Source organism: Nerophis ophidion, linkage group LG15, assembly GCF_033978795.1.
Source record: "Nerophis ophidion isolate RoL-2023_Sa linkage group LG15, RoL_Noph_v1.0, whole genome shotgun sequence".
Lineage (NCBI taxonomy): Eukaryota > Metazoa > Chordata > Actinopteri > Syngnathiformes > Syngnathidae > Nerophis > Nerophis ophidion.
Window position 1 is genome coordinate 50,777,643 of NC_084625.1, and position 14,484 is coordinate 50,792,126.

General features: G+C 43.6%; 1 protein-coding gene across 4 annotated transcripts in view; it reads left to right on the forward strand.

Annotated features, from left to right (window-relative positions):
• mpp7a (MAGUK p55 scaffold protein 7a) overlaps positions 1 to 14,484 on the forward strand; it is a 115,254-nt gene that overhangs the window by 62,519 nt on the left and 38,251 nt on the right. For all 4 annotated transcript variants that reach the window (XM_061922349.1, XM_061922348.1, XM_061922351.1 and 1 more), the window contains one exon: positions 10,935 to 11,066. In XM_061922349.1, the coding sequence (XP_061778333.1) occupies positions 10,935 to 11,066 (132 nt within the window). The remainder of the gene's footprint in view (positions 1 to 10,934; positions 11,067 to 14,484) is intronic.

Below are 14,484 nucleotides of genomic sequence, written 5' to 3' on the forward strand. Positions count from 1 at the left end.
TGTCTCGGTGGTGATGCCCCCATATTGCTTTTAACCCAGGTGGGAGGATGACAACATGAATGTGCAGTAAATGAGTGTCTCGGTGGTGATGCCCCCATATTGCTTTTAACCCAGGTGGGAGGATGACAACATGAATGTGCAGTAAATGAGTGTCTTGGTGGTGATTCCCCCATATTGCTTTTAACCCAGGTGGGAGGATGACAACATGAATGTGCAGTAAATGAGTGTCTCGGTGGTGATGCCCCCATATTGATTTTAACCCAGGTGGGAGGATGACAACATGAATGTGCAGTAAATGAGTGTCTCGGTGGTGATGCCCCCATATTGATTTTAACCCAGGTGGGAGGATGACAACATGAATGTGCAGTAAATGAGTGTCTCGGTGGTGATGCCCCCCATATTGCTTTTAAACCAGGTGGGAGGATGACAACATGAATGTGCAGTAAATGAGTGTCTCGGTGGTGATGCCCCCATATTGATTTTAACCCAGGTGGGAAGATGACAACATGAATGTGCAGTAAATGAGTGTCTCGGTGGTGATGCCCCCATATTGCTTTTAACCCAGGTGGGAGGATGACAACATGAATGTGCAGTAAATGAGTGTCTCGGTGGTGATGCCCCCATATTGATTTTAACCCAGGTGGGAGGATGACAACATGAATGTGCAGTAAATGAGTGTCTCGGTGGTGATGCCCCCATATTGCTTTTAACCCAGGTGGGAGGATGACAACATGAATGTGCAGTAAATGAGTGTCTCGGTGGTGATGCCCCCATATTGCTTTTAACCCAGGTGGGAGGATGACAACATGAATGTGCAGTAAATGAGTGTCTCGGTGGTGATGCCCCCATATTGCTTTTAACCCAGGTGGGAGGATGACAACATGAATGTGCAGTAAATGAGTGTCTCGGTGGTGATGCCCCCATATTGCTTTTAACCCAGGTGGGAGGATGACAACATGAATGTGCAGTAAATGAGTGTCTCGGTGGTGATGCCCCCATATTGATTTTAACCCAGGTGGGAGGATGACAACATGAAAGTGCAGTAAATGAGTGTCTCGGTGGTGATGCCCCCATATTGCTTTTAACCCAGGTGGGAGGATGACAACATGAATGTGCAGTAAATGAGTGTCTCGGTGGTGATGCCCCCATATTGCTTTTAACCCAGGTGGGAGGATGACAACATGAATGTGCAGTAAATGAGTGTCTCGGTGGTGATGCCCCCATATTGCTTTTAACCCAGGTGGGAAGATGACAACATGAATGTGCAGTAAATGAGTGTCTCGGTGGTGATGCCCCCATATTGCTTTTAATCCAGGTGGGAGGATGACAACATGAATGTGCAATAAATGAGTGTCTCGGTGGTGATGCCCCCATATTGCTTTTAACCCAGGTGGGAGGATGACAACATGAATGTGCAGTAAATGAGTGTCTCGGTGGTGATGCCCCCATATTGCTTTTAACCCAGGTGGGAGGATGACAACATGAATGTGCATTAAATGAGTGTCTCGGTGGTGATGCCCCCATATTGCTTTTAACCCAGGTGGGAGGATGACAACATGAGTGTCTCGGTGGTGATGCCCACATATTGCTTTTAACCCAGGTGGGCGGATGACAACATGAATGTGCAGTAAATGAGTGTCTCGGTGGTGATGCCCCCATATTGCTTTTAACCCAGGTGGGAGGATGACAACATGAGTGTCTCGGTGGTGATGCCCCCATATTGCTTTTAACCCAGGTGGGAAGATGACAACATGAATGTGCAGTAAATGAGTGTCTCGGTGGTGATGCCCCCATATTGCTTTTAACCCAGGTGGGAAGATGACAACATGAATGTGCAGTAAATGAGTGTCTCGGTGGTGATGCCCCCATATTGCTTTTAACCCAGGTGGGCGGATGACAACATGAATGTGCAGTAAATGAGTGTCTCGGTGGTGATGCCCCCATATTGCTTTTAACCCAGGTGGGAGGATGACAACATGAGTGTCTCGGTGGTGATGCCCCCATATTGCTTTTAACCCAGGTGGGAAGATGACAACATGAATGTGCAGTAAATGAGTGTCTCGGTGGTGATGCCCCCATATTGCTTTTAACCCAGGTGGGAAGATGACAACATGAATGTGCAGTAAATGAGTGTCTCGGTGGTGATGCCCCCATATTGCTTTTAACCCAGGTGGGAGGATGACAACATGAGTGTCTCGGTGGTGATGCCCACATATTGCTTTTAACCCAGGTGGGCGGATGACAACATGAATGTGCAGTAAATGAGTGTCTCGGTGGTGATGCCCCCATATTGCTTTTAACCCAGGTGGGAGGATGACAACATGAGTGTCTCGGTGGTGATGCCCCCATATTGCTTTTAACCCAGGTGGGAAGATGACAACATGAATGTGCAGTAAATGAGTGTCTCGGTGGTGATGCCCCCATATTGCTTTTAACCCAGGTGGGAAGATGACAACATGAATGTGCGGTAAATGAGTGTCTCGGTGGTGATGCCCCCATATTGCTTTTAACCCGGGTGGGAGGATGACAACATGAGTGTCTCGGTGGTGATGCCCACATATTGCTTTTAACCCAGGTGGGCGGATGACAACATGAATGTGCAGTAAATGAGTGTCTCGGTGGTGATGCCCCCATATTGCTTTTAACCCAGGTGGGAGGATGACAACATGAGTGTCTCGGTGGTGATGCCCCCATATTGCTTTTAACCCAGGTGGGAAGATGACAACATGAATGTGCAGTAAATGAGTGTCTCGGTGGTGATGCCCCCATATTGCTTTTAACCCAGGTGGGAGGATGACAACATGAATGTGCAGTAAATGAGTGTCTCGGTGGTGATGCCCCCATATTGCTTTTAACCCAGGTGGGAAGATGACAACATGAATGTGCAGTAAATGAGTGTCTCGGTGGTGATGCCCCCGTATTACTTTTAATCCAGGTGGGAGGATGACAACATGAATGTGCAATAAATGAGTGTCTCGGTGGTGATGCCCCCATATTGCTTTTAACCCAGGTGGGAGGATGACAACATGAATGTGCAGTAAATGAGTGTCTCGGTGGTGATGCCCCCATATTGCTTTTAACCCAGGTGGGAGGATGACAACATGAATGTGCAGTAAATGAGTGTCTCGGTGGTGATGCCCCCATATTGCTGTTAACCCAGGTGGGAGGATGACAACATGAATGTGCAGTAAATGAGTGTCTCGGTGGTGATGCCCCCATATTGCTTTTAACCCAGGTGTGAAGATGACAACATGAATGTGCAGTAAATGAGTGTCTCGGTGGTGATGCCCCCATATTGCTTTTAACCCAGGTGGGAGGATGACAACATGAATGTGCAGTAAATGCGTGTCTCGGTGGTGATGCCCCCATATTGATTTTAACCCAGGTGGGAGGATGACAACATGAATGTGCAGTAAATGAGTGTCTCGGTGGTGATGCCCCCATATTGCTTTTAACCCAGGTGGGAGGATGACAACATGAATGTGCAGTAAATGAGTGTCTCGGTGGTGATGCCCCCATATTGCTTTTAACCCAGGTGGGAGGATGACAACATGAATGTGCAGTAAATGAGTGTCTCGGTGGTGATGCCCCATATTGCTTTTAACCCAGGTGGGAGGATGACAACATGAGTGTCTCGGTGGTGATACCCCCATATTGCTTTTAACCCAGGTGGGAGGATGACAACATGAATGTGCAGTAAATGAGTGTCTCGGTGGTGATGCCCCCATATTGCTTTTAACCCAGGTGGGAGGATGACAACATGAATGTGCAGTAAATGAGTGTCTCGGTGGTGATGCCCCCATATTGCTTTTAACCCAGGTGGGAGGATGACAACATGAATGTGCAGTAAATGCGTGTCTCGGTGGTGATGCCCCCATATTGATTTTAACCCAGGTGGGAGGATGACAACATGAATATGCAGTAAATGAGTGTCTCGGTGGTGATGCCCCCATATTGCTTTTAACCCAGGTGGGAGGATGACAACATGAATGTGCAGTAAATGAGTGTCTCGGTGGTGATGCCCACATATTGCTTTTAACCCAGGTGGGAGGATGACAACATGAATGTGCAGTAAATGAGTGTCTCGGTGGTGATGCCCCCATATTGCTTTTAACCCAGGTGGGAGGATGACAACATGAATGTGCAGTAAATGAGTGTCTCGGTGGTGATGCCCCCATATTGCTTTTAACCCAGGTGGGAGGATGACAACATGAATGTGCAGTAAATGCGTGTCTCGGTGGTGATGCCCCCATATTGATTTTAACCCAGGTGGGAGGATGACAACATGAATGTGCAGTAAATGAGTGTCTCGGTGGTGATGCCCCCATATTGCTTTTAACCCAGGTGGGAGGATGACAACATGAATGTGCAGTAAATGAGTGTCTCGGTGGTGATGCCCCCATATTGCTTTTAACCCAGGTGGGAGGATGACAACATGAATGTGCAGTAAATGAGTGTCTCGGTGGTGATGCCCCCATATTGCTTTTAACCCAGGTGGGAGGATGACAACATGAATGTGCAGTAAATGAGTGTTTCGGTGGTGATGCCCCCATATTGCTTTTAACCCAGGTGGGAGGATGACAACATGAGTGTCTCGGTGGTGATGCCCCCATATTGCTTTTAACCCAGGTGGGAGGATGACAACATGAATGTGCAGTAAATGAGTGTCTCGGTGGTGATGCCCCCATATTGCTTTTAACCCAGGTGGGAGGATGACAACATGAATGTGCAGTAAATGAGTGTTTCGGTGGTGATGCCCCCATATTGCTTTTAACCCAGGTGGGAGGATGACAACATGAGTGTCTCGGTGGTGATGCCCACATATTGCTTTTAACCCAGGTGGGCGGATGACAACATGAATGTGCAGTAAATGAGTGTCTCGGTGGTGATGGCCCCATATTGCTTTTAACCCAGGTGGGAGGATGACAACATGAGTGTCTCGGTGGTGATGCCCCCATATTGCTTTTAACCCAGGTGGGAAGATGACAACATGAATGTGCAGTAAATGAGTGTCTCGGTGGTGATGCCCCCATATTGCTTTTAACCCAGGTGGGAAGATGACAACATGAATGTGCAGTAAATGAGTGTCTCGGTGGTGATGCCCCCATCTTGCTTTTAACCCAGGTGGGAGGATGACAACATGAGTGTCTCGGTGGTGATGCCCACATATTGCTTTTAACCCAGGTGGGCGGATGACAACATGAATGTGCAGTAAATGAGTGTCTCGGTGGTGATGCCCCCATATTGCTTTTAACCCAGGTGGGAGGATGACAACATGAATGTGCAGTAAATGAGTGTCTCGGTGGTGATGCCCCCATATTGCTTTTAACCCAGGTGGGAGGATGACAACATGAGTGTCTCGGTGGTGATGCCCCCATATTGCTTTTAACCCAGGTGGGAAGATGACAACATGAATGTGCAGTAAATGAGTGTCTCGGTGGTGATGCCCCCATATTGCTTTTAACCCAGGTGGGAAGATGACAACATGAATGTGCAGTAAATGAGTGTCTCGGTGGTGATGCCCCCATCTTGCTTTTAACCCAGGTGGGAGGATGACAACATGAATGTGCAGTAAATGAGTGTCTCGGTGGTGATGCCCCCATATTGCTTTTAACCCAGGTGGGAGGATGACAACATGAGTGTCTCGGTGGTGATGCCCACATATTGCTTTTAACCCAGGTGGGAGGATGACAACATGAATGTGCAGTAAATGAGTGTCTCGGTGGTGATGCCCCCATATTGCTTTTAACCCAGGTGGGAGGATGACAACATGAATGTGCAGTAAATGAGTGTCTCGGTGGTGATGCCCCCATATTGATTTTAACCCAGGTGGGAGGATGACAACATGAATGTGCAGTAAATGAGTGTCTCGGTGGTGATGCCCCCATATTGCTTTTAACCCAGGTGGGAGGATGACAACATGAGTGTCTCGGTGGTGATGCCCCCATATTGCTTTTAACCCAGGTGGGAAGATGACAACATGAATGTGCAGTAAATGAGTGTCTCGGTGGTGATGCCCCCATATTGCTTTTAACCCAGGTGGGAGGATGACAACATGAATGTGCAGTAAATGAGTGTCTCGGTGGTGATGCCCCCATATTGCTTTTAACCCAGGTGGGAGGATGACAACATGAATGTGCAGTAAATGAGTGTCTCGGTGGTGATGCCCCCATATTGCTTTTAACCCAGGTGGGAGGATGACAACATGAGTGTCTCGGTGGTGATGCCCCCATATTGCTTTTAACCCAGGTGGGAAGATGACAACATGAATGTGCAGTAAATGAGTGTCTCGGTGGTGATGCCCCCATATTGCTTTTAACCCAGGTGGGAAGATGACAACATGAATGTGCAGTAAATGAGTGTCTCGGTGGTGATGCCCCCATATTGCTTTTAACCCAGGTGGGAGGATGACAACATGAATGTGCAGTAAATGAGTGTCTCGGTGGTGATGCCCCCATATTGCTTTTAACCCAGGTGGGAGGATGACAACATGAATGTGCAGTAAATGAGTGTCTCGGTGGTGATGCCCCCATATTGCTTTTAACCCAGGTGGGAGGATGACAACATGAGTGTCTCGGTGGTGATGCCCCCATATTGCTTTTAACCCAGGTGGGAGGATGACAACATGAATGTGCAGTAAATGAGTGTCTCGGTGGTGATGCCCCCATATTGCTTTTAACCCAGGTGGGAGGATGACAACATGAATGTGCAGTAAATGAGTGTCTCGGTGGTGATGCCCCCATATTGCTTTTAACCCAGGTGGGAGGATGACAACATGAATGTGCAGTAAATGCGTGTCTCGGTGGTGATGCCCCCATATTGATTTTAACCCAGGTGGGAGGATGACAACATGAATATGCAGTAAATGAGTGTCTCGGTGGTGATGCCCCCATATTGCTTTTAACCCAGGTGGGAGGATGACAACATGAATGTGCAGTAAATGAGTGTCTCGGTGGTGATGCCCACATATTGCTTTTAACCCAGGTGGGAGGATGACAACATGAATGTGCAGTAAATGAGTGTCTCGGTGGTGATGCCCCCATATTGCTTTTAACCCAGGTGGGAGGATGACAACATGAATGTGCAGTAAATGAGTGTCTCGGTGGTGATGCCCCCATATTGCTTTTAACCCAGGTGGGAGGATGACAACATGAATGTGCAGTAAATGCGTGTCTCGGTGGTGATGCCCCCATATTGATTTTAACCCAGGTGGGAGGATGACAACATGAATGTGCAGTAAATGAGTGTCTCGGTGGTGATGCCCCCATATTGCTTTTAACCCAGGTGGGAGGATGACAACATGAATGTGCAGTAAATGAGTGTCTCGGTGGTGATGCCCCCATATTGCTTTTAACCCAGGTGGGAGGATGACAACATGAATGTGCAGTAAATGAGTGTCTCGGTGGTGATGCCCCCATATTGCTTTTAACCCAGGTGGGAGGATGACAACATGAATGTGCAGTAAATGAGTGTTTCGGTGGTGATGCCCCCATATTGCTTTTAACCCAGGTGGGAGGATGACAACATGAGTGTCTCGGTGGTGATGCCCCCATATTGCTTTTAACCCAGGTGGGAGGATGACAACATGAATGTGCAGTAAATGAGTGTCTCGGTGGTGATGCCCCCATATTGCTTTTAACCCAGGTGGGAGGATGACAACATGAATGTGCAGTAAATGAGTGTTTCGGTGGTGATGCCCCCATATTGCTTTTAACCCAGGTGGGAGGATGACAACATGAGTGTCTCGGTGGTGATGCCCACATATTGCTTTTAACCCAGGTGGGCGGATGACAACATGAATGTGCAGTAAATGAGTGTCTCGGTGGTGATGGCCCCATATTGCTTTTAACCCAGGTGGGAGGATGACAACATGAGTGTCTCGGTGGTGATGCCCCCATATTGCTTTTAACCCAGGTGGGAAGATGACAACATGAATGTGCAGTAAATGAGTGTCTCGGTGGTGATGCCCCCATATTGCTTTTAACCCAGGTGGGAAGATGACAACATGAATGTGCAGTAAATGAGTGTCTCGGTGGTGATGCCCCCATCTTGCTTTTAACCCAGGTGGGAGGATGACAACATGAGTGTCTCGGTGGTGATGCCCACATATTGCTTTTAACCCAGGTGGGCGGATGACAACATGAATGTGCAGTAAATGAGTGTCTCGGTGGTGATGCCCCCATATTGCTTTTAACCCAGGTGGGAGGATGACAACATGAATGTGCAGTAAATGAGTGTCTCGGTGGTGATGCCCCCATATTGCTTTTAACCCAGGTGGGAAGATGACAACATGAATGTGCAGTAAATGAGTGTCTCGGTGGTGATGCCCCCATCTTGCTTTTAACCCAGCTGGGAGGATGACAACATGAATGTGCAGTAAATGAGTGTCTCGGTGGTGATGCCCCCATATTGCTTTTAACCCAGGTGGGAGGATGACAACATGAGTGTCTCGGTGGTGATGCCCACATATTGCTTTTAACCCAGGTGGGAGGATGACAACATGAATGTGCAGTAAATGAGTGTCTCGGTGGTGATGCCCCCATATTGCTTTTAACCCAGGTGGGAGGATGACAACATGAATGTGCAGTAAATGAGTGTCTCGGTGGTGATGCCCCCATATTGATTTTAACCCAGGTGGGAGGATGACAACATGAATGTGCAGTAAATGAGTGTCTCGGTGGTGATGCCCCCATATTGCTTTTAACCCAGGTGGGAGGATGACAACATGAGTGTCTCGGTGGTGATGCCCCCATATTGCTTTTAACCCAGGTGGGAAGATGACAACATGAATGTGCAGTAAATGAGTGTCTCGGTGGTGATGCCCCCATATTGCTTTTAACCCAGGTGGGAGGATGACAACATGAATGTGCAGTAAATGAGTGTCTCGGTGGTGATGCCCCCATATTGCTTTTAACCCAGGTGGGAGGATGACAACATGAGTGTCTCGGTGGTGATGCCCACATATTGCTTTTAACCCAGGTGGGCGGATGACAACATGAATGTGCAGTAAATGAGTGTCTCGGTGGTGATGCCCCCATATTGCTTTTAACCCAGGTGGGAGGATGACAACATGAGTGTCTCGGTGGTGATGCCCCCATATTGCTTTTAACCCAGGTGGGAAGATGACAACATGAATGTGCAGTAAATGAGTGTCTCGGTGGTGATGCCCCCATATTGCTTTTAACCCAGGTGGGAAGATGACAACATGAATGTGCAGTAAATGAGTGTCTCGGTGGTGATGCCCCCATATTGCTTTTAACCCAGGTGGGAGGATGACAACATGAGTGTCTCGGTGGTGATGCCCACATATTGCTTTTAACCCAGGTGGGCGGATGACAACATGAATGTGCAGTAAATGAGTGTCTCGGTGGTGATGCCCCCATATTGCTTTTAACCCAGGTGGGAGGATGACAACATGAGTGTCTCGGTGGTGATGCCCCCATATTGCTTTTAACCCAGGTGGGAAGATGACAACATGAATGTGCAGTAAATGAGTGTCTCGGTGGTGATGCCCCATATTGCTTTTAACCCAGGTGGGAGGATGACAACATGAGTGTCTCGGTGGTGATGCCCCCATATTACTTTTAATCCAGGTGGGAGGATGACAACATGAATGTGCAATAAATGAGTGTCTCGGTGGTGATGCCCCCATATTGCTTTTAACCCAGGTGGGAGGATGACAACATGAATGTGCAGTAAATGAGTGTCTCGGTGGTGATGCCCCCATATTGCTTTTAACCCAGGTGGGAGGATGACAACATGAGTGTCTCGGTGGTGATGCCCACATATTGCTTTTAACCCAGGTGGAAGGATGACAACATGAATGTGCAGTAAATGAGTGTCTCGGTGGTGATGCCCCCATATTGCTTTTAACCCAGGTGGGAGGATGACAACATGAATGTGCAGTAAATGAGTGTCTCGGTGGTGATGCCCACATATTGCTTTTAACCCAGGTGGGCGGATGACAACATGAATGTGCAGTAAATGAGTGTCTCGGTGGTGATGCCCCCATATTGCTTTTAACCCAGGTGGGAGGATGACAACATGAATGTGCAGTAAATGAGTGTCTCGGTGGTGATGCCCCCATATTGCTTTTAACCCAGGTGGGAGGATGACAACATGAGTGTCTCGGTGGTGATGCCCACATATTGCTTTTAACCCAGGTGGGAGGATGACAACATGAATGTGCAGTAAATGAGTGTCTCGGTGGTGATGCCCCCATATTGCTTTTAACCCAGGTGGGAGGATGACAACATGAATGTGCAGTAAATGAGTGTCTCGGTGGTGATGCCCACATATTGCTTTTAACCCAGGTGGGCGGATGACAACATGAATGTGCAGTAAATGAGTGTCTCGGTGGTGATGCCCCCATATTGCTTTTAACCCAGGTGGGAGGATGACAACATGAGTGTCTCGGTGGTGATGCCCCCATATTGCTTTTAACCCAGGTGGGAGGATGACAACATGAATCAATCAATCAATCAATGTTTATTTATATAGCCCCAAATCACAAATGTCTCAAAGGACTGCACAAATCATTACGACTACAACATCCTCGGAAGAACCCACAAAAGGGCAAGGAAAACTCACACCCAGTGGGCAGGGAGAATTCACATTCAGTGGGACGCCAGTGACAATGCTGACTATGAGAAACCTTGGAGAGGACCTCAGATGTGGGCAACCCCCCCCTCTAGTGTGCAGTAAATGAGTGTCTCGGTGGTGATGCCTTCTGATTGTACACACAGTCTTAGTAGATCACACACAACACTTCTAATAACACTACACACTTTTTGAATTGTTTTGCACCCGCTGTTTAGCGTGTGCTATTTGGCCCTCGGACTTTGTCCTGTGGTTTGATATGCAAGTGGACATGATAAAACCGCTTTTAAGCCATGAATCCCTTTCAGCGTTTTTATTATCGCCTTCTTCGCTAGAGTCTTCTCTCGGTGCACGACACAGTCGCCCAGAAGTGCTACGACCCTGAACTACCTCCGCTGATCTTGTACCCAGAGCAGTATGAGGAATCTGTGAAGATCATAAGACTGGTCAAGAACAAGGAGCCTCTGGTGAGTCGTGTCATCCTCTTTTTTTTAGTTTCCATCACTATTCTATTCCCTGTGTAAAAGATGGACGTCCTCTGCAGTGGACATTTAAACAGGATACGTGGAATAAATATTCCAGGAGTTATTTCACCCTCTCACAAGTTTTACTAATGTTTACCCAACGTTGTAAAAATGTGTGGAACAAATATAACATTTCAACATTTCTGTCAAGGAAGATTCGTGTCAGCCTGCGAGACATAGTCATTTTGATAGTAGGCTAATATAGACACTTACATCATGTGTTGCCTTCACTATAACACTTATATAAGACTTTTAAAGTCATTTTGATAGTAGGCTAATATAGACACTTACATCATGTGTTGTCTTCACTATAACACTTATATAAGACTTTTAAAGTCATTTTGATAGTAGGCTAATATAGACACTTCATGTGTTGCCTTCACTATAACACTTATATAAGACTTTTAAAGTCATTTTGATAGTAGGCTAATATAGACACTTACATCATGTGTTGTCTTCATTATAACACTTATATAAGACTTAAGTCATTTTGATAGTAGACTAATATAGACACTTACATCATGTGTTGCCTTCTTTCATTATAACACTTTTAAAGTAATTTCGATAATAGGCGAATAGACACTTACATCATGTGTTGTCTTCATTATAACACTTATATAAGACTTTTAAAGTCATTTTGATAGTAGGCTTCTACAGCTAATATAGACACTTACATCATGTGTTGTCTTCATTATAACACTTATATAAGACTTTTAAAGTCATTTTGATAGTAGGCTAATATAGACACTTCATGTGTTGTCTTCATTATAAGACTTATATAAGACTTTTAAAGTCATTTTGATAGTAGGCTAATATAGACACTTACATCATGTGTTGTCTTCACTATAACACTTATATAAGACTTTTAAAGTCATTTTGATAGTAGGGTAATATAGACACTTACATCATGTGTTGTCTTCATTATAACACTTATATAAGACTTTTAAAGTCATTTCGATAGTAGGCTAATATAGACACTTACATCATGTGTTGTCTTCACTATAACACTTATATAAGACTTTTAAAGTCATTTTGATAGTAGGCTAATATAGACACTTACATCATGTGTTGTCTTCATTATAACACTTATATAAGACTTTTAAAGTCATTTCGATAGTAGGCTAATATAGACACTTACATCATGTGTTGTCTTCACTATAACACTTATACAAGACTTTTAAAGTCATTTTGATAGTAGGCTAATATAGACACTTACATCCTGTGTTGTCTTCACTATAACACTTATATAAGACTTTTAAAGTCATTTTGATAGTAGGCTAATATAGACACATCATGTGTTTTCATTACAACACTTATATAAGACTTTTAAAGTCATTTTGATAGTAGGCTAATATAGACACTTACATCATGTGTTGCCTTCATTATAACACTTATATAAGACTTTTAAAGTAATTTTGATAGTAGGTCAATATAGCTAATATAGACATTTCCATCATGTGTTGTCTTCATTTTAACACTTATACAGGACTTTTAAAGTCATTTTGATAGTAGGCTAATATAGACACTTATATCATGTGTTGCCTTCATTATAACACTTATATAAGACTTTAATAGTCATTTTGATAGAAGGCTAATATAAACACTTACATCATGTGTTGCCTTCATTATAACGCGTGTGTAAGACTTTTAAAGTCATTTTGATAGTAGGCTAATATAGACACTTACATCATGTGTTGTCTTCACTATAACACTTATATAAGACTTTTAAAGTCATTTTGATAGTAGGCTAATATAGACACTTACATCATGTGTTGTCTTCATTATAACACTTATATAAGACTTTTAAAGGCATTTTGATAGTAGGCTAATATAGACACTTACATCATGTGTTGCCTTCATTATAACACTTATATAAGACTTTTAAAGTCATTTTGATAGTAGGCTAATATAGACACTTACATCATGTGTTGTCTTCATTATAACACTTATATAAGACTTTTAAAGTCATTTTGATAGTAGGCTAATATAGACACTTACATCATGTGTTGTCTTCATTATAACACTTATATAAGACTTTTAAAGTCATTTTGATAGTAGGCTAATATAGACACTTACATCATGTGTTGTCTTCATTATAACACTTATACAGGACTTTTAAAGTCATTTTGATAGTAGGCTAATATAGACACTTACATCATGTGTTGTCTTCATTATAACACTTATACAGGACTTTTAAAGTCATTTTGATAGTAGGCTAATATAGACACTTACATCATGTGTTGTCTTCATTATAACACTTATATAAGACTTTTAAAGTCATTTTGATAGTAGGCTAATATAGACACTTACATCATGTGTTGTCTTCATTATAACACTTATATAAGACTTTTAAAGTCATTTTGATAGTAGGCTAATATAGACACTTACATCATGTGTTGTCTTCATTATAACACTTATATAAGACTTTTAAAGTCATTTTGATAGTAGGCTAATATAGACACTTACATCATGTGTTGTCTTCATTATAACACTTATACAGGACTTTTAAAGTCATTTTGATAGTAGGCTAATATAGACACTTACATCATGTGTTGTCTTCATTATAACACTTATATAAGACTTTTAAAGTCATTTTGATAGTAGGCTAATATAGACACTTACATCATGTGTTGTCTTCATTATAACACTTATACAGGACTTTTAAAGTCATTTTGATAGTAGGCTAATATAGACACTTACATCATGTGTTGCCTTCATTATAACACTTGTATAAGACTTTTAAAGTCATTTCGATAGTAGGTAATATAGCTAATATAGACACTTACATCATGTGTTGTCTTCATTATAACACTTGTATAAGACTTAAGTCATTTTGATAGTAGGCTAATATAGACAATTACATCATGTGTTGCCTTCTTTCATTATAACACTTTTAAAGTAATTTCGATAATAGGCGAATAGACACTTGCATCATGTGTTGTCTTCATTATAACACTTATATAAGACTTTTAAAGTCATTTTGATAGTAGGCTAATATAGACACTTACATCATGTGTTGCCTTCATTATAACACTTATATAAGACTTTTAAAGACATTTTGATAGTAGGCTATTATAGCTGATATAAACACTTGGATTGTGTGTTGTCTTCATTACAAAACTTATATAAGAATGTTTAAGTCATTTTTATAGTAGGCTAATATAGACACTTACATCATGGGTTGTCTTCATTATAACGCTAGTATAAGACTTTTAAAGTAATTTTGATAGTAGGCTAATATAGAAACTTACGCCATGTGTTGCCTTCATTATAACACTTATATAAGATTTTTAAAGTCATTTTGATAGTAGGCTAATATAGACACTTACATCATGTGTTGTCTTCATTATAACACTTATAT